General features: G+C 35.8%; 1 protein-coding gene across 2 annotated transcripts in view; it reads right to left on the reverse strand.

Annotated features, from left to right (window-relative positions):
- Positions 1-22,367, reverse strand: part of LOC134550267 (metabotropic glutamate receptor 8) — a 319,713-nt gene that overhangs the window by 244,776 nt on the left and 52,570 nt on the right. For both annotated transcript variants that reach the window (XM_063396787.1, XM_063396788.1), the window contains exon 2: positions 11,736-11,952. In XM_063396787.1, coding sequence (XP_063252857.1) covers positions 11,736-11,952 — 217 coding nt within the window. The remainder of the gene's footprint in view (positions 1-11,735; positions 11,953-22,367) is intronic.

Genomic DNA, 22,367 nt, shown 5'->3' on the forward strand with positions numbered 1-22,367 from the left:
TCACTACAAAAAACAAACAACTTCACCACAAGTTTAGTTCAGACCTTTTGTTCCCATTTTTAAAAGAAAACAGATCTTGACTTGGTACCCCTGCAGACAGGTATGGTTGATCTTACATCCTCGGGATTAATAACATCATCAGTTCTCATGGATCACTTAATGACAGTTAAACATTTCCAGCATAAATGTTTGTAGGAATCAGCAAGGTGTTGAGATGTTTTTGGTTTTTTTAACCCTCCATCCCTCCCCCAACATGTACAAATTACACAGATGTATGCATTTCAATGGACTCTGTCCTCAGTTTTGAAAAGTACAACCCCCTTGTTCTTGTGTTTGCAAGGGGGTTGAAATCTTGTTCCTCTCTCTAGGACAACCCAATCACAGCACTTCAGCAAGCATCCCAAGGAGCAGATGACTTAGGAAGGCATGTGAAGGGCAATTGCATTCCTGTATGCTACTGTACAGCATGCTCCGAATGGAGGTGCCAGGAAAATTTTGGGATGCGTACAGACACGGCAACACAGAGATTTATCTGCATGACACCTGTGCTACTCAAGGGTATTGTTTTGTAACTCATTCTCTTGATTAATTGTCTAGTCAAAATATCCTGCTTTTATGAAGAATATTAAAGACAGACTGGCATTTTTTGTTAGTATGTCAGCATTTTAAACAATTAGTTCTCTTTCAGTTTATTCTACAAAGTGATGAAAAGTCTCTAATCTTTATGTATTTAAGAAAGTAGAGGCACGAACAACTCTGTTTTCATCATACAAAACTCTGTCCTTGAGAGGACCTAAGAAATACTTAGTTTTCTGGCAAGAGAAAAAAAATTCTCTTTATCATAAGTTGTGAGTTTTCACAATATGCATATTTCTGCCATCCAAGTTTAAATTGGTGGTATCACAGCTTGTAATTTACATAAAAATCATGCATTTATAACAGAAGAAAGTCAATGCAGGAGTCTTTCCAAATATTAGTGAAGCATACACATATGCCTATTTTTTTCTGAAACAAATAAGAGCAATTCTTTGAAGTACCGTTCTTTGAGCAGAATTCACTGGGACTCTGGAAAGTTCATTAGGCAGTAGAATTGAGGGAATGATTTGTATCTGAAGGGTTACCCCAGTCTGAACACCCAAGAGAGAGCTGTTACTGCTAAGCTACCCCACTGCATGTTTAACAGCAAACACGTTCTTTCTCTGACTCAGGGCACAATATGGGCCCCTGCCCTTCAAGAACAGGAAGAAAATAAGTAAAATGAAGAATATCTCTTGGACATTTACAATCAGACATTCTTTGCATGTAGTCTTGCAAGAATACTGTCAGCATTCAACTCAGTAACACTTCTGCATCATTCAGAAGAGCAAATCTCAAGAATCTTGTATTAGTATGGCGTATTAAAAATAGTAGCCAGTGACAGCACAAACAGTACAACAAGTAGGGAAAGTCATAAAGAAGTAAAATGAGAAGTGAAAATTCCACTGGTAAAGCCAAGAACACATTTATTTACCATAATATAAAGGAAGAAAGATGGTGGGCATCTCCTACTATCATCTACCTACTATTGAGGTAGCTATATCAGAGTACAGTAAATAACAATGAGCATAAAGTCATATATTCATTACATAAACATAGAATGATGAATAGTTGTTGTCTCACTTTGCTATCTCTTCAGAGATTAATAATAATAATAATAATAATAATAATAATAATAATAATAATAATAAATAAATTTTTAAAAAGCAGTGTCTGCTTTAACAGTTTTCCAAATATCCACAGGGCTGCCCAGGAACACAGACTATATATCATGCACATATACCATTTATTAACAACATTAGCCTATGGAAGGAAGCAAAGATATTTATTGGGTAGCATTAATGTTTATGATTACTTTTTTCTGATAGCTATTACCATTCAGACAAAGTTGTTGAAAAATCTTGAAAACGAAGAAAACGAAGTCTCAGTTGCATTTGTTCATTTTTTCTTTTTAACATCAGAAGGCATAATTGCAAAGCCATCAGAACATTCATTTTCTGCTTCATTTTATAGCTTTCAAAAATAAAATTATACTGAAATCTGAACAAAATATGCTTCAGCTGTAATACAGAAGCTTGTACAAAAATCATAATGCAATTTCCCTCTGTCTCAATTCATAAACTATCAGTTGTCAAGAGCTCTGAAGAAAGAGAAAATCCAAGTTTCATTTAGGTCTAATCTAATATTTGAAAGACCATGGGCTATGTGACTGGGTCAGTGGCTACGTGTGCAGCTGGATGATAACAAAAATTCAACTTAGCAAAGTTACTAACCTTCACCTTCAAACTAACAGTACCACAGGCTCAGTAGCAGATATGATCCCATACAGTTTAAAGTACCTTGAGGAATAAATTCAGGAGGGCATAAAGCTGTACAAGACACCTTTATAAGGTAAATGCAAATCTCTCAGCATTCTGCTCTTAGTACTTAGATAGTATGCAACAGTAGTTACTACCAAAACTATATATCAGCTTTGCATAAAGAATATTAATATGCACAACACAGTTTTTAGGAGACTTTTGGATGAACACTTAGAAATTGGGGAATGGGGAGAGGGAGGAGACTCCTAAGGATCAAAAACAATGAATAGAAGGAATAGAAGCAGTCAAAACTCAGCACTGGAAAAGGCCAATAAACATGTGCTCTAGAAATGCCTTCTAGGGTTTGATTTGTATAACACAATTCACTTCAAAAGGAGAGGGAGTGTATTGAATAGAAAGACTGGAAATTTTGAAAATGGTATAAAATTATTTGAAATACACAAGAGCAGAGAGAAGAGACAAAGTGTTCACAAAGTTACATAAACAAGTATGTCAGAGAAAAATATTGACTATTGACAAATACAGTGCAGAACAGGCTGGCAGAAATACCTGGAATCATTCACACACATCATTGGATTCTAAATCAGCTGTTGCCATTTGTTAATAAACTTTGAGTGTCAGAAGAGATTGCTTTTGGAAATAATTTGCTTGATACCCAGCAGCCAACAGAAAAAGCTTACAATTTGTCAGGATGCATAAAGATTGGGACTGAGAATAAAAATGAGATTACAGTGACACTACATAAATCAACAGTAAAGCTTTACTTGGAATGTTCAGTCATGGCTACACAGCTTAACAGAGATATAAATGAAATAAAGGATCCTGGAAGTGACAACAGAAACCATTGAACTGCAATCACTTCATACTTATAACCCAGAGTTAAGTAAAAAGGCACACTATGAAGGAGGTCAACTGGATTCTCCTGCGTACCATTTGTAGCATCCAAACAAGAGAATGTTTAACAAGTGAGGTTAAAATGTTAACAGAAAGAAATTATAATGGAAATAAATTTTCATGCTTCAGGAAATCTAAGTATCAGCCAATAAATACCTGGGGTTACAGAACACTCCTTGGATAAGTATTTCTGCCAGTGACTAAGTAAGGTTTTAGTGTCTTTCTGTTCCATGTACTGAGGCCACCACTGGAGACAAGATATTGACTCGCAGTGTCTGGCTCAGTCTGACAGTTCCAGTGCTTCATTGTCTGAACTGCAGCTACAGATCACAAAAGAGCTGATACTAAGAGTATATTGCTAATATCAATCATGAGGCAATGCTCACACCGTTTTTAAAACTTACAGTTCTCCAGGTAGATAGAAAAGTCTTCTAAAAATGTTGAATATTTAAAACTAACAGAAACCATTTCAAAACAAAAAGACATACAGAGACACAAAAGAAATTTTCTCAGAAAACTTGAGACTCAACAATTTTTCTTTATCAGGTGTACCTTCTTGACATGAATTAGACAGATTCTAGACCACAAAAGAGCCTGAGATTGGCTCAGCTGGTGAGAGTATGATGCCAATAACACCAAGGTCATGAAAGTTCAATTCCTGCATGGGCCATTCCCTTAAGAAATGGGTTTGATGATCCCTGTGGGTCCCTTCCAACTCAGAATATTCTGTGATATCAGAAACAGTTCTTCCTGACAGGAGTATAGCCAAGACTATAATTCAAATGCTTGAACCCTTTGATATGTTAACAAAAGAATTGTGCAAATACAGCCCAATTCCATGTCACCATGGTCCTTCCTGTCAGTTTTTCTCAGCTGGTGCCCTCAAATACAGGCTTTCCTTACAAAAGTCTGTGCATGCTGGGAAAGCAGAACCATTAAGGGCTGGCACAGTTCACTCACACAGGCTCTGGTCAGGGCTATGCCATGCTCTGCCTGTTTGATCCCTGATTCATTCATTCTGCAGTACAGAAGGTGCTTGGCTGAATCCTGTGTGAGAACAAGCTTCCTGCAGAAGTGACAATAACAGAAGTTTATGTAAAAAAACCAAATAATAATAAAGGACAGAGGAACTCAGTTCTTGATAAAGGAGGGGAAAAATCTCAGTTATGTCAAAATCTATAAAGCTTCGGGGACTTATCATTAAGAGATTTTTTTAAAAATTATTTTTAAATGATTAAGCACAACCACCATGGAAAATAAGCTGACAATTTTTTTTTTCAATAGTTCTCTGTCTTTCATCACAAGATCATAACACGAAAACAAAGCATGAGTAGCTTTATTCAGACCACAAATCCTATTTGGCATCCTTGAAGATTATTCTTCCAGGGTCCACATTACAAATACTTTTCCTTAACACAAGAAAATCCACTGGTATTAACTGATTTAAAATCTCCTTCCTCTTAATGGAAGGGTGTGAAATTTGGTCATAAACAACAAGTATGACTACATTTTGATTTAGACTCCTAACTTTGCTTTCACATGGGTTTTTTAATTATGTGTGAATTGTTTGCTCTGGGACTCCTTCTAGAAAAAAAAAGTCACAAAGTCTATGAGAAGCTAGAGGCTCAATGGTAATACATACCAATACACAGAAGAGCAACACTTGAGAAATTCTATTCTTGTCATCTCAATGATCAGATGACACATTAAAACATATATTTTTATCTTCCTTTTTATTTCAGAAATTTTAGTAACAGTTTATATGGCCAGAAAAGATCCTTCATAATCATAGATGTCAGAAGCATAGTATAGACTACAGTTTAAAAAATGATTTCTAAATTTGGCCTTTCCTTTTAGAAAGATTTTACCTAATTTAAACGTCAAATAAATATACCACTATCTCCTAGTACTTTAAGATGCCTTTTTACATCTAATATTAAAAAGCATGTCTTACATCCTTATTTGAAATGGTTTCCCTAAAACTCCTGACTTCAGTTTATAGATACTAAGACTTTCAGTCTGCAAAGAGGAAAGTGTTCCTCATCTGAAAAAATAGTTTTCTTCATGAAAAAGTATGTTCATTGTAGGCACCACACACAATATTTCATCAAAAACATTTTTGTCAGATCTAATTTTTAATCCAATAACATTGTTTGCTTAAAATTAGCATAATCACATCTATACTTTTGTTTGTATTTATACATTTTTAAAATTTGAATTAGATTTCATGATGAAGTTAAGAGGTTTGAAATGGTTACAAACAAGTCATATCACTAAAAGCACTGATGAAATAAACTTTCCTGGACATCTTTATTGTTCTTTAAATTTGTGTTCACAACCAGTGTAAACATCTGATATTCACATGAAGCAAAAGGGAGAAAAAAGTCTAACTACAGAAACTTCTGTAGCACTTACGGTACTATAGCTAGTGAGCTTCCTATAGGACATTTTTGAAGTGCCTCAACTAATTGACAGAAGAAGAAGCATCTCAAGAGTATTAAAGTCTCTCTTCCTACAATTACTGGAGGGTCAGAGAGCATACACAGAAAATATGCTTACTGCTCTGAGAAATCTCCCTAAAACTATAGAGAAACAAAATAATTATAGCTAAAGAACATCACATTGATTAGGACCACTGAGAGAAATTAAAATATTCCTTCATTTTAAATCCCTAGAAATTATACTGTTCTTCATCAGGTACTAATTGGTACAAATATTAAAAATCGCAGGAGTAATTTTCAAGCTTTTGCGATATTAATACACCTACTATCTGATTTTGTAATTTTTCAACATTACTTTGAAGCTCCTGTAGCCAATTATATAGTGTTTTTATTAATTACAGCTTGCAGCTTGAAATACAGTGCTATCAATAGAGTTTTATCTGCATAAATATGAAAATAAAACTTAAAATTGAATTAAACTGTTTACCCTTAGCAAGGGTATGTTAGAATATTATTAGTTGTGAAAATTAATTTGTTATGCCTGGAAACAGACTTTAAAGCAGAAATATCTCTGGGGAAAAGGTTACATTTTATATATTGTATTTCTTTCATCTTCACATTGCAAGATTTTTTTAATCTTCTATTAAACACTATCTTGGGGGTGTGGGAGAAGTCCATTCATCTTACTTAACAAAATACAAAAAGCTTTAGCTTTATAGCAAATGTATGCAGAGATTACTGCAGGAAATGTGAATTAATCATAACAGCAACCCATCTTATTTCTAAATTATCAATCAAATTCTAAGTGGAAAGGAAATGTTATACCCCTTAAGTTTTATTTTCCTGCTCAAAGCTCCCTCCCCACTTCCCAACAGACTTCCACTTTCTCCACTGAAAATTTGAAGTCCAAATATTGTGAAAGGTAATTCTGCCTCTCTGGAGACATTCAAAACCCACCTGGACATATTCGTCTGTAACCTGCTCTAGGTGACCCTGCCTTGGAAGGGGGTTGGACTAGATGATCCTCAGAACCACTTCTAACCCTGACTATTCTGTGACTCTTCTGTGAAGATGTAATCCAACCATTTGGATAAAAGCAGAGGTACAATGCACAACTGTAAACACCCTGAAAGAACTAACAAGCGACAAACATGATTTGAGTGCCATGTCAAAGAAATGTCACAGACCCTTCCCTATGTAAACAAAATATAGCTATCTGTGTTGTAGTCTGAAACAAACAAAGCTACTCTAGCATTCATTCAGGACATGCATTCATTATCATTAATAAATAGTTTTCATTGTCACTGTAATGATACAATATTATGAAAGATCATAAAATAATTGTAGTCCCTCCTCAGAAAAATGCTGTTAACTGCAATGCACCAGTATAAAAGGACTAGGTAAAACTACAGAACCTTATTCCTGAAAACATGTATTCAAGGTCACACGCTGATGTTAAGTGCATCATTCTTTTCTGGAATAAAGCTGATATGAAGCTGTTATTTTGACCAGTCAAAGATTTAAAAAACGCTCTTTGATTAAATGCTCTTTGCTGTCTTATTTACACCTGTCAAGACATGCAAAATCAACTTACAAGCAAAAAGGGGCAAGCGGTGCTGAAGTTTCTCACTTAATAATCAGCTCCACTACCTGCCTTTATCATTTTTACCTTCTCTTTTAAGAGTTTCATAAGTGTTTCACTGCCAGTACCTATCAGCATTTGGCCAATAATGGTGAATAAAATGTCATGTAGCATTTCATATATTATTTGTAGATTTGTTACATTTTCCAGTAAAACCTTGCACTGAGAAAGTATTCTGAAATCAAAAAGATTTGTCTGAATCAAGTGCTTTTGTATTTTGGAGAAGACAAAAAAAAAAAAAAGGAAAAGTATTACATGATTTTCTCTCTAATGATAAATTCATTTGGTTTCTAATAACAGACAAAAGAAACCATTAAAAGAAAGTTGGATGAGAAACTTTCCAACATTTATTTGGTCAAAGATAATGAACAGAAAGTAAATAGAAGACTAATATTTAGCACAACAGTTTAATGAAGACTTGGTAAAATGTGCTTCCTTTTTTTCCCCATTTTAGTTTGTATCAGTGAGTCAAGTTTCATTTTAATGCTTAAACTCTTAAGCAATGAATATGATTTCATTCTTTTGGTCAATGTACCAAAATTATTTGATCATGATGTCAAAATGATTACAGTGGTATCATTAACTTTTTAATGGGAGTAGAAAGTTCTATAAATTAAATCATTGTCTTCAAACAATGCATGGAAGAATGAGTTGGAATTATCTCCTTCCAATTGTTGTCATGTAAAATATTTAATTTCCAGTTCTGCTTTGTCCCAGACAAGATCTTTGTCATTAAAATGAGAGCCGATTTTGATGTATAATATATTTGGTGACATGTCAGGGTGGCACCACTTTGACCTTTTCAGTATTCCACATTTCATTTGGGAGCCTGTTTCTTCCTTTTGCTTCTACTACTGATCAAGAAATAGAAGCTGAACAGAGGGCCAATCAAACTGGAAATAAGAAACAAAGGGCCAAAATGATATTTATTTAGTACTTTAAATTAATCTGCCTATTAAAATTTGATAAAACTCTAGTCCATTTTCAACTTTCCCTTAAAAACAATACAAATAATAAACCAAAGAAACAAGCTTTCCTATTTATATTTTCAAATCCACTATCTCACATGTCCTCTTATACACTAAATTTTTTCAGAAATTAATATGTCAGTATTTTTCACATCCTTTCCTCTTTTATTTTTCCTTTAATTATGCTGATCTTTTTGCTTCCAGTTGTTGGCTACTTATCTTAAGCAGGAGATAGAGTACGCAGCAAGTTGAGCTGTCCTGTACATTTGTATGCCAGCTGCACAGGAGGCAGTGTCCCAGTTAGGTTCTCTTAACACACAGCTTATGAGCACAGACCTGGCAAGTTTTGCTGTTGTGTGCAGTCTTATACTGTGTGATGATTTTTTTAGACCTACGTAGGCTCTGTATTCTCAGACTTCATAGTTAGATGCTATTCAGTTTCCATTCTAAAAGCATTTCCAGCCCTGTAGCTCAGATGAAAAGTCTGAAGACAGCAGATAATAGGATGAGCTGGAAGGGACGTTAAGAAATCATCCATTCCACTCCCAGCCCCAAGCAAGAGCTAAGTACACTTACATAATCACTGGGCAGGTGTTTGATGCATTCTCGAGGATTCTTATCAATGGAGGTTCCAAAATGTCCCCAAGCAAGATAGTGTAATACTCATGTCTTAAACATTAAAAGGGGCTTTCTCCAAACCTAGACAGAACCATCTTAGAGATTAATTCTTGATTTCTGTTTACACACACTGCATTTGGATGAACAAGTGGTCCTCTACCTTTCTGCAAAAGCCTATTTGAAAACATATTTTTCTATCATCTCTTCTTAGTCACCTCTTCTTAAGATGAACTAAGCCTCCCTGCTCAGCTATCCTTCACAGACCATCTTTTTGAGATTGGTCTTTGTTCTTGCTTGCTTGAGGAGTTTCATCTTTTCTGAAGAGAGGGACAAAACCTGTACTGAGTCAAAATGACATTCCACAACTGACAGACAAATTGGAGAATTACTCAATTTTTTTTACAGATGGTATGTTCACCTTCATGTTCCATTAAAACATGAGGAATATAGGTTATAATTTACTATCATCGCTGCATCTTTTTTTTAAATAGTATTTTCTCACTAGTCTGTCTGAACTCCTCATAGTACAGATCCTTCTTGCAGAAGCCAAATGCTTTGTTGGTGTCTTAAATTTGTCCTGTTCCAGACAATGCTTTCAGATTTGGACTCTAAGGATTTCTTCTAGATACTCTCCTAGTCCTAATGTTAGTCCTTCTGACCTTAAAGTGACCTCTAGATTTTACAGTAATCTTCATTCCAAGTCCATCTGGGTTAAACATGAAAATACTGGCTAGTACCTCATCCAGCTTAAACAACTGCCAAATAACACACAACACATTCTTTCATTTAAACAGAAACCATTGCTAACTGCTCTCTGAGAAAAGTTTTCTAAATAGGTCTGCATCCAGCCTATTTACACCCAGATCACAATTGCCAAATTTGCTCAGGAGAATACCGTACATGACAATTGAGATAACACTACAAGATTTGAGAAATGTGACACATCAAGTGCTTTTTCTCCAGCTATAAGCTGTTATCCTGTCAAAGAAAATTATTAGATGGATTTGATACTATTTGTTCTTGACAATTCTGCAATGGTTATCAATCATGTCCCTGTGGTTACATATGATTTACCTGATTGTTCACCTGGGTATTTTTCTAGGAAATAAAAATTACTTGTCTGTCCTGCCTCCCTCTGCTTTCCTTCTTCAGAATCATTACAGTCCCTGATACCCGTAATAGTTGGTAAGTTACTGGGAGCACAGAGGTTGCCAAAATCAAGTGTTCTAATATAAAACATAAATCACAAGGGTAAAAATTATCAGACCACTAATCATGACTGTTACACAGATCTTGTAAATGTTTAGGACACCTCTTCATGATTTTAACTGTTTTGGATTTACAATCCTGTTGATAGCATTTATTTATCTTATTCATATTATATATTTATTAAATTAAAATGGTCTTTTTTATTCCAGGATTAATGAAGATCCAACTGAGAAAAACTCAAGTAATTGTGATTATAAGGCAGTTACAGTTTTTGCTTTCACTCATCTGAAGTTCTCTCATATTCCTAGAAATGGGAAACAGTAAAAAGTCTGGTATTTTATTTGTTTGCTTTCAGAACTAAGAACTAGCTGTGTTGCAGATGGTTTCAAGAAAAAATGATTTTTCAGCCAATAAATTCAGTGCCTGTCTGGGGAAGCCAATCAATTTGCCATAGGTGAACCATTTCTTTTAGATATGAACTGTGAAAGAATTATACATGCCTTTGCTAACCCCAGAACAAAGCAATGCACAATAGACAGCTTTGGCTCTCCCATGAAGACACCTAGGAGCTGACAGCAATGATCAGAAGCTAGAAAAAGAACATTATCAGTTAAATGAGTTCCAGCATACTACATACACTGATTCCCTAATGTCAAGAATGGCTGTAGTTTTGTTCTGCAACCAGGTTCTTGCAAGTAATCACTCACCTTGATGGTTCAAGCATAAGTACCTGAAACACACATGTGCCTTCCTATATGATAGAGATGCTCTCTATATTCACATGCAGTTAGTCAAAATGGGAGATATTATCATGTTTTCTCATCCAAGTTAATTCAAGGAACTGGAGTTTGTATGTAAATGCCCTGAAAGTCAAATCTAGTAGATTAATCCAGACTTTCTGAGGAAGGACAGGAAAATTGTTTGCGGAGGCGGGGGAGGGCGCTGTTTGTTATTTAACACTGTACTTGGTGAAAGACCAATTCCACCCTCTTTCAAATGACCTGCTACTAATCATCTTATTCCTTGGCGTCCAAAACCTAATGCTCCTGGAAACAGCCATTTTTTTTCAGGGCAGAAAAAAACTATGAAGTGTGAAAAAAAAATTTAAAAGATCAAAGGGATTTAAATATACTTCTCATATTTGTACAGCACATTTTATTATGAAGGAAAAATGGCAAGGTTACATCTTTTACTTCAGAGTGGAAGGGTTTTGTTGTTTTTAAAATTCATCAAAATTAAAACTTCTAGGTTTATCTGTGCTGAAACATGGAAAAAGCTCTCATCGGACCATAATTTTCCTAAGCTGAATCAAAAATCTTATTTCCTCAAATCTGGCTGCAGTTCAGCATCTGGTTGTTTTTTTCCCCTAAGTCATCAAGGAGCTGCCCCTTTTCAAAAGGGTCAGGAGATGTCTATTTTTCACCTCTCTTTTTAAATTGCTGCCAGAATTGCCACCTTGGCAGACATGCAAGAAGCAAAATCACCCACTTGGGTCCAGGTAACACACCCGTGGGTGTTCTGATCACGCTGCACAGACTGATCAGAGCTCAGCGATGCTCTGCAGCTCAGACGCTGCAAACACCAAACCTCATAAACTCACACTCACCGATTTCTCTGGAGATCTGGGTGAAGGCCTCCACACCACTCTCTCCATAGTTGCCTTCGGAAGCCAGTGTTGAGACATAGTTCCACCCAAGGGCTGTCACGATGTCCACCATGGCCTGTGCTTGGTAGGAGTCGGGTGGCACCACTCGGGAGAAGTAGTCATACCTGGTGTTATCGCTCAGCTCCGGAGCTGTGGATGCATAGCTGATCTGAGGTATCTGCAAACAGAACAACTCGTCAGGCGGGCCAATCTAGGAACATTTTACAGTACACACTTGTACATTTGAAAGGCTTGTAATAGATTATACACAGGCATTGTGCAGAACCAAATATCTTGTTTTAATTAAATCAGCTGATCAGAAAGCGTCTCGGATTTTGTATAATGTCAGTCAAGCCTTACTGTGTAACCCTCTCACCAAGAAATAATGCATTCAGCTTTGCTCCAGATGTCATGATTCTTGACACGTAAATGTAACAATTCCTCTTTTTTTATTCTGGCTCTAATAGAAACAACTGAAGTAAAAAAATAGGTGGGAAAACAAAAAGGAAAAATTCCTACTATTACTACAGAAAACGAAAAGGTCACTTATGAAGACTGTGATTCTTGAAATTTGACAAGCAAAATGAGGATTATTTCCATTTCTTTGTTTTATTTATGTACATGAAAATGTGTGTTCCCATTTTATAACTATTTTTCAAGCTTTCTCTGCCACAAGTTTTTCATTTTTCAGTTTTAGTAGATCATTGTGCATGATTTAAGAACATGAAGGCTATGTATTAAATAGCAAAAGCTATCTGATGAAAAAAAATCACACTTAAACAAATTACCTGTATACTATGTCCACATACAGAAGAAGATAGGTTACAAGGATGGTAAATTTTGTAAAAAGCACCTCAACATTCTTAGTAGAAACAAACCCAAATAACTGGAACATATTTTAAAATACATTATTATTCTCTCAGGAAAAAAAACAAGCATGGTTTCTGTTAATTCTTCTCTTATACAGATGGCTCAGCAATGTCCAGAAGAGACATTGTAAGCAATACTCAATTATGTTGAAAAATATTTTTGGTGTAAGAAAATTTAATTAATATTTATGCTAATTTAAAAGGAGAATTGTTTTCTTATTTAAAATGGTAAAAATGATTAAACAGTCATTAGCTTGAAATGAAAGATACTCCAAATATTGCATTGCATTGTGATGCATAATAAGAGGTGCTTGATTCATGTCACAAAACATGTAACAGTTTTCAAGAAAGCAATCTGAATGCAGCTCCTAAGTTGATTCTGTTGAGAGCCAAACTGAGGAGCATCAGGCAAGGGGTGTTCTGGTAAACTCTCTCTGTCATATTAGATGTTCGAGTAGAAGGTTTCAGTGCAACTGTTATATCCTCTTCCTCAGCAGTACAAACTAAAAAAGGGATTTGAGGCAAATGAAAGGAATTCAAAAAGTTTGGTCATTAACCAAACCTGCCCAGAGCAGATATATTTGTACAGCCTGAATAAACAGTTAATTGCCTAAGGGTTGGCACAATCATTTCTCAGTCAGAAATTAACAAAATAAACCCTTATGTATCTTGGCTGTATTCTTCTTTAAAAAATTTTCCACACTTGGAAATGCCTCAGAATAAAAATCTGAAATGTTGTTATAACAACAACCAAAGAGAACAGAAAAGAAAAGGAAAGGGAGGATCACAGAAAAAGTTAGAGCTTATATTTCATGGAAATCAATATTACTAACAAAGAAAAAATAAAACAAGTGAAACTAAAAAATGAATTGTTCTTACAAAACTTGCCATGTATAAATTCCCTTTCTTTCAGAAAGTGTTTGAAATATCTTTACCTCTTTACAGACAAAATATTTTTGGCCTGCAATAATACAATTTTTCATATTTAGAGCACATATCATTGATTTACTAAACTTGTTCTGTTACTCTCTAAAACAGTCTTTTTTTTTTTTACAGATGTAAAAAATAATAAAGACAACCTTTGTGATTTTACTCATTTTGCTCCTGGGTGTTCCATTTCACAAATATTATGTCATTGTTCTTTGCTGAGACTTACTTCATCAATAATGTCAACACAATCAACACCCGTAAGAAATCTTTTAGACTGATACTTTGGCAGTGAAAATCTTGAAGCCTAGACCACAGGCTTATATCTATTTACTCTCTCAGTTCGTTTTTCTTCAGCCATGAGATGAATAACAAATCCTAGATGTGTGTTTGTAGAATTGTTGGTTCAACTACAGCAATGAGATCTTTCAGATCAATAGAGATATTTTATGTACTATGAATATCACTATTTTAGAGCACTGGAAAATGCAGAGAAGAGATGTTCCTTTGCTCTTTGCAGTTCAACTTCTTCCCTAGAGTTATTTCTAATAACAGTGGAAGAAAACAGAAGGCAAATACAACACAAACACAATACTCTGAAATCACTGGGCACACTGGTAAGCTTAAATCACCACTTTTATAACATCTGCCAGCTTTTCACTAGCAGGAAAGAGCAATATGCTGTGTGAAAGTAGGGAGAAAGGCACTCTCTACATAGCAAACCAACCTTAAGTTTGGAGAAAAAAAAAACAGTACTTGCAACAAAATATATAATTATTTTCCTCATTTCTTTTTCCATATGTCCCTCATGGTTATAAACAACACCACATTCAAGAATTTTCTCCTCAAAATTGCAGAACTCCCACCCAGAAATGCTTCATGGACTTCTTTTTTTGAAAGCAGTTTATGCAAAAGTAAATAGTCATTTCCTTCCTTGCCTGCTTTTAAATGTACAGTTTTATACAGGGGAGCTCTGAAAAATATCTTTAAAATTTGAGAATTTGGTTTGTGTTGCAGTTACATAGGAAGTGAAAAGACTCAGAATAAGACTTAAAGATTTTTTTTGGCATGAGGTCAAATTCTTTGGATTTAGTGCTTCAATAATCCATGAATGAAAAATATATACATTAAAATGAAACAACTCTAGTTATGGACTGTAGGTTTAATAAAGCATTTTACATTTCCCCAAGTACATTTTACAAGATGGAGCATAACGCTGCCTAAGCAAGGGAAATGTTATGCTCTATCAATTCAGTAATGTGTGTTTTTAAACCTCCCTAAATACAGACTGTATTTCTACTTTAAGTTTCACTGGTCTCTTGAGACATAAATTTGCATTTTGAAAGAAACCTGTAAAGAATAAGCTTTATTTCTCATTCTAGATTTCTCAATCTATTTTTTCAAAATTAAATACAATACCTGTAACATTTACATTGTATTTAAGTGGTATATATCAGAGTTAATGGTGTATTTCCTTCTCTTCTGGGGAAAAAATTGATTATATAACCACATTTGAATTGGTTCTTGCACAACATCTGTCACATTCACTGACAGTTGTTAAAAGCATTCATGTTTGGCTGTTCATTGATACATTTTCTCTATTCTTTCCTACCCTGTGGTTTGGCTACTGTCTCCCATTAACCTACAACCTGCTGATAAACTCAACTTCTAGTGGGTGACAGACTTGAAGTCTTTGAAATTATTATATAGATTAATTCATAGAAGCCTTATTTTTATTGTTTTTAAACCTCAAGCTGTCTATTAAATGTTTAAAACAAAAAAAATTAGTGTGATGTTTTAAAAGAATATTGAGTTTTAGTTTTATACTGGTCTTAACCCTGACAGTTACTGAACTACTGCTGAAACTGTTTGTGATCCCTCAGTACTTTTAATCTAAGCCAGTGCTGGCGAATTTCATTCTATTGTTCAGTCATTGGCATCAGAAAACTATTCAGCATGCTTAAAAATGTTTAAAAAATTGAGAAAAACAAACAAAAAAACCCAAAACTAAACCCAAACACACATACACACACAAAAATTGCTGATAACTAAGCAGAACACTCAATCCCTGAAACTACATTCAAGCCAAAATCAGCAGTCCAGGAGAGTCTGCTTTTCATGCATCTATCTGTATACATCTCCTAGCTGATTTAAAATCTCTTTCTAAAGATCTCCCCTTCCCAGAGGATTAGAGAAGATGGAGGAGGTACTTTCAGAAGTGACCATCCACAAGCTCGACTGTGGCAGCTCTTCAAAGGAGGAATGACATTATTACAAGACAAGCACCAAGTGTTACTACACAACAGACTTCTGCTCCCTTATGGAGGAAGTGTGGACAACTTCAGGAGTGTCAAAGACAGCTAATGGAACTTTCCATTTATTTCAGCCAAGTGGTAAACCACTTTCAGCTCCTCATACACTGAAAACAAAAGCCACCCACTACTCCTGAATCCAGGACTATTCAAAGGGGAACATTCCTATAGATCTGTTTGGGGGGTCCAGTGCTGGGGTCCAAAACCTAAAACACAGAAGGGTTGCACTGAGGATGACAGGAAACAACATGACCTAGTTGTGCCATTCCAGGAGAGGGTCTTCACCAAAGCAAGCAGTTTTTAGTATGCGTTCTTTTGAATTACATGCTCTCCAAGTTTAAGGCAAAATTTCACTAGAACCCTTTTACTGAGCTTTCAAATCCACTTGCATGCTACATTTGACAATGTAATGCATCAGCTGGCCATTTCATATGCCATCTTCCTTTACACAATCTTCCAGCTGAAAGCGTGATTTGGGAACAAAATAGCAGACAATGAAGCTCATAAGGAAAAAGACTTGCAAAAGGAATCACTATCAATTTTAAAAATTAGACATTATGAGTTTCACTCACAGCACTAACTATGTTGTACAATCACCCAGAGTAATGGGCTTAAATCACTCACATCTTCAGTTTCACTACCCACTCAGTCCTATCACTACTAACTTTAACATAACTAGCATTTTATTTCTCTTCTCCATTCTCTCATCACTGAGCTGTCTTGTTTTTTTGTTTTTTGTTTTTTGGGTTTTTTTGAGGAACATTAGCAATAGCACATTAAAATTAGTAATAATTGCAACTAAAAAATTGAAGTCAATAAACTTAAAGACTACTCAATATCAATGGGCATTTTACCACCAACTAATACAGTTTGCAAAGGAGTTAAAGTACTCAGAATAAAATTTGACTGTGGAAACATGTTTTCAACTTGATGATTTTTTGAATTTTAAATGTCTACCATTAATCATTAATGGCCCTGTCTCTTCAAGATTTTTATTCCCTCTTCTGAACAGCAAGAAAGAGTTCTTTCTGAGTACAAAAAATTCACAGCAGTGAAATGAATCCTCAGGGCCTAGATATTGAACAGTTGCAGGAGGAGAGCCGAGGTCACCATACTCAGGCTATTAGTGACATTTTTAAATTGCCATCAGCCAAAGGACCATCTTAGTTTGCTTTTGCTTCTGAAAAACGTCAGCCTGCAACACAGTAATGCCAAAGTCATTCAGGAAGGACATCCGAGATTCAAAAGAGTTTGATAAAGCTTAATAACATCCTACTGTATACCAAACAATACTGAAAATGTCTTTCATTATTACTAACTCTAGGAGAAGGTGAAATGCACCCTGGAACATTTCTCTCCACTGACTATAAAGGGAGCCTGAGAGATTAATTCAGCTGTTCTATACACTATGTAGAACAATAGTGTAAACAGCTCCATGCCTTCCATTGACTCTCACAATCCCACTCACTTTGGCTCCACATGATTATTAAGATGCTTTACATTCAACTTCCTCCTATGATGTCTTCATCCTTCCCTCTATGACAAACACTGGACAGGTCACCCATGCCATCATTAGATACCTTGCTTCATTCATTGCAGAATAAACCAATATTAAATCACCCTATGAAGACCTAACACATTAAGGCTCAGTAATGCCTTTGGAGATGTGACATGGCCCCTCCAATGCTCAGAGCAGCAGAGCAGGGTGGTGCCTTGACAACTGCACCAGCTACAAATCACCTCTGACAGAGCTGATGTTATGGAGAAGTTTCAACATATAAAGTTTTTTGAATCAGCCTCATTCCGTGGATTTTACTGTAAGTAGGAGTGATCTACAACAATATATTTTCCCAGTAGATAAATTCATGTACTCATCTATATTTATAAACTCAAGCAATTCTAATCTATATTTATTTAGATTAGTACATTCTCCCTGGATGTTAAGGACCCTCAATGACAATATTTATCGTGTGGCAAGCAATGCATTTTGTTCAGAAATTACCACTGATTTCTACCTCCCCCTCCATCAAAAAATATGTTGATATTAACTTAAGCAAAAGAGAGAAAGCATAAGTATGTTTTTCACCCAGATAAATACAATTTAAAATGCATTTAGTTCAAAAAGTTTTAGTAGAATTTAAAAAACTTTGGAAACAGAAAGAAGAAAAGTATAATCAGAAAGCTGTCATTAGCTGATTTCACTTGGTAGACAGGATTTTTTAAACCCATTTGAATTATTCCAAGCCATTCTATTTGCAGTAAATATCATAGCAGTTCCTGTCAAAGGTGCTCATAATTCATAAACCTAATGATGAGGAGGTAATGGATAGGTCCCTTGAAATATTTTGGAAATTCCATATATACTTGTACAGGTTTTGTGATAAAATGCAACATAGCCATTTTTTGCCCCAAATACAGAAAGAAAAAGGATCTATCAATCTAAATGCTTCTGAGATGGAATAGGTAGATTATTTTACTTTTTTCTTTCTATTTGTCTTTCACTGTGTTTACTTCTGCTGCCAGTTACCTTCTGAAGACATATTCCTGAACAGAATATAACTTCAGTGATCAGCACTGATATTTATGAAAGCACATAAATGAGGATCAATGCAGCTCCATTTGTTGCCAACAACATTATTTCTGCAACCATCATAAGTTGGTCTGGTATGTGAAAAATTGCAGAGATAGATGTAATCGCTAGCCCAGTGGAAATATGGGGGTAAAATCAAACATGCAAGTCCTCTTTCATTACTGATTTCTCTTTTTTTTTTTCCTCTCCATTACAAACACAGTAATTATCTAGCATACTTATTTCTGAGAATATTGATGGTGGTCAAATGGACTAGCAACTACAGTAGTCTGAATAAACTGAATTACCCTAGCAAAAGTAATTTTTAATGGTTAATACATGTAATCTTATACTGTCAGATAATGGGCTGAAAAACTACTAAAGCTCCCTTGCATCACCTGCCAGAAAGTATCTTTCACAAAATCTAACAAGAGACACTACAGCAAGCGTATTTCACCTTATAACCTGTCGTTCTGCCCTGGTAGAACAGGATGTGACAAAGGAAGAATGTGTATAATATAAAGTACCTAATAAAAAGTGTTTGAATTTGATTAGGTTCATTCCAGTGGGTTGAAGAAGGTCAGGGACTCATTAGAAGTCATTACTTTTAATTATACACAAGGGATACTATAGAAAATAGTAATAATATGATATCCCAGTCTCAAATCCCACAATAGATGCAGCATTTACAAAATACATTCAACATTACAGAAAGTATGGGATGCACTTTAGGGCAAAACATTAAAAGAATATTTATGCATTAGGAACATTTTTACAACTGAAGTACATCTTGTCACACTGTGCAATGCTGTGTAACTCCAGAAGGATGAGAATCCATCGAAGGACAGCTTGAATTGTCATCAATATTCTGTGCAAGGGGGTCTATTGATAAACAATGGCATTTTCTCGGTATGGGAGTTCTGTATCTACTGATATTTCCACACCACTTTAAATCCTGGCATTTTCCTCTCTGAAAACCAACCGGGTTAAGCAGTTGCACATTAAATTTTCCACCATCTTTAGACAGGCTCTTTCTAAATATTTTAAGCCCAGCTGAGGTCCAGGCACTGAATGATAAACTGAAGAAGCAGCAGATCAAATGAGAAATATTCATACTTAGATGAAATCACAAGGAGGGGGTTGGAGGGGACCTTGAGCCTGGGAATTGCTGGTAGCTCTTCCTTTACAGAACCTTCTGTTCTCCAATCATCAGATCAAACAGAAAGCCAAGGATGGTCAGATAGCTTTAGGGATTTTTTTAAACTATTAAAATTCCCTTTCTACTTGTCGGGGAAACCCACACTTAATTATGTGTTTCAATATATTAGAGTTGTGTCTGACTCTGCTGAGAGCAGAGTGAACTCTGATATTTCAGTTTTTCTAGCTCTGCTTTCCTCATTAGAGCTTGTCATGTCAGTGTCTGGAACTCTAATGACTTTTGATGAGTTTGAGAAAAATATACAAAAATGTGCTTTCCTTTTAGTCTGAACTAGGAAAGCCAACTTTTTATTATTTAGCAGTAACAAATTTACCTTTGGAATACCCAAGAGTATCCCTTAGCCAAAATCAGGTTTCCTTTACATTCATTTGATAATTCATACCACACAGAGCATAGCAAGCAATTTCAGAGACTTGCCCATGGGGACATATATTAGTCCATGGAATTTTTTCTGATTACAGAGACCATCACTACAGAAGGAAGTTTGAGATACAGGAAGAAAGGGAAAAGCATTGGAGTCACCATCCCTGGGGTGTTCAAGACACAACAACGTGGCACTCAGTGCTATGCTCTGGTTGACAGGGTAGTGATCAAAGGTTGGACTCAATGACCTAGGAGGTCTTTTCCAACCATAATGATTCTGTGAAGGGGAGAATGCTCTCAGCAGGATGCAAGATGGGATGCTCTGCTAAAGAAACAACTCTGATCTTGCATTCACTTTTTACTGCTGCAAGATAACTCCAGCTTACACCACTGCCTGAGCAGTAGTGTTACCCTTTTGCTACCTGTGGTGGTGGGTTTTTGTTAAGCTGTTTTGAGTTGTGTATCCCAATGATTCCTCTCTGTTTGCCCCCCACCCCCGATGGGTCAGGTGCCGTCCAAGGATGTTTCCTTCTTTGTCTCTTTGTCCACCTCTCCTGCCCCTGCCCTGTCTCTGGAAGCTTCGGTCTGCTGTCCATCTCTCCCCTGACCCTGCCCTATGTTATAGAAAAACATCTGTCAATCTGCCCTGGGGCAAATCACCTGTTTGTTTCACACCACTCAGCCCTCGTTTAAAATTACTCACGGGCTTTGTCTTGTCCTCTTTTTCATCCCCCCTGTCTTGGGGAATAAAGGTCTCTGAGACCACCATTGTGGACAACATGAAGATACGTAAACAGGGCTCAGCTGGCCAGACATCTAAATATGTGCAGTGCTTTAGTGGGTGCTTCCACGTGTTCTGCAGTACACCACCTACACTTCAGCCATGGCTCAGAAAGCTCAGCTTTCCAGTAACCTCTCTGTCCCACGCTAAGGACTTGGATACCATGTATCAGAATGCATTAGGAAAAGCCCTATGAGTCATCATAGCTATGGATTCTTTTCACAGCACACACAATTCATATGGGATTATAAAGCATCATCGTAAACCCACTTACTACAGACTTAGAAGAAGGAAAATTTAAAGTATTGCTGCTTTGTTTGTGTACAGATGAATTTTCTTTCATTCTTAAAACAATCAGACTTGGCTGATAAACAGCCAAGTTTTTTTACCTTGAGTTTTTAACCTTAAAAGTTATAAAACATCAGCCAATACCATGCAATTTCCAAAAAGTTCTATATTTCCTGTATTACCAAAGTGAAATGCTAAGTTCAGTTGCTACCAGTAGAAAAGTTGAAGAAAAAAGCAAAACATTTATGGAGGAGAATGAAATGGAGAGGGAGGAAAACAAAACAAAAACACTGATTACTTTAATTACATGGTAAAAATGGTTCTGATAGAAGGAATAATCTAGTGCTCTCTTTCCTTGTACCGAGCAGTGTCAGAGTGTCTTAATTCTTCCAAAGTACAACCTGGCTGCCAAGGGGCTAATCTTACTTGTCCCTTTGGAAAACCCTAGGCTGGCAATACAGAAAAGCAAATGTAACTGCATTATCCACCATCTGGGGATTGTTCAAAAGAATAACTATCCAATCTAAGACTAGAAAAAAGAAGCCTTGTAATCTGGACTCAGAAGTACATTGTACAAAGTATAAAAACATGCCTTGTCCTCTAACCCCACCAAAAAGCTATACTGAAACCTGCACATCCAAGTACATACAGCGACCTAGTCCTCACCATTTCCACCAAGGTATCTGCAGACAGACTTTGGGGTCTTGATGATGGACATGGTTCTCTGGAGCTCCACAGAGCTCCACAGCCAAGGAGGCATAGCAGCACAAACAGTGCTGAGATTAGCAAAACAATCAATTTTCACAAATACTGTATTTCATAGATTTTGCCATTCTCATAGGATAGGTACAACCTTAGAAATCATACTCAAAACAGAAACAGTTCACAACACAAGGAGGCTGTGCCCATGGTCAGAGGTATAAGAGATACATTTGAAGTCTGAACTTATCCACCTGTCAGCAGCCATGAATGAACTTTCAAAAAGTAATGAATGTCATAAAAGTCAGGAATTCAGAGGAATTTTTTATATTTTTATATAAAATTACTTTATGTATGTATAATACATATATACATTCATATTCCACGTTGGGCCCTTTTTCCTTTCCTTTCTTTTAGAATAATTAGTGGTTTATATGATGCTAACATATCCATGAAAGCTAAAACTTCAGGCATCATATACTTCCCCATTGAGGAGGCTACCCAAATTTTATTTCTAAGCTCATATTGTTATTGACTCAAATTGAACAAGATGAGCTTTTAAAAAA

This window comes from Prinia subflava, chromosome 4 (assembly GCF_021018805.1).
Source record: "Prinia subflava isolate CZ2003 ecotype Zambia chromosome 4, Cam_Psub_1.2, whole genome shotgun sequence".
Lineage (NCBI taxonomy): Eukaryota > Metazoa > Chordata > Aves > Passeriformes > Cisticolidae > Prinia > Prinia subflava.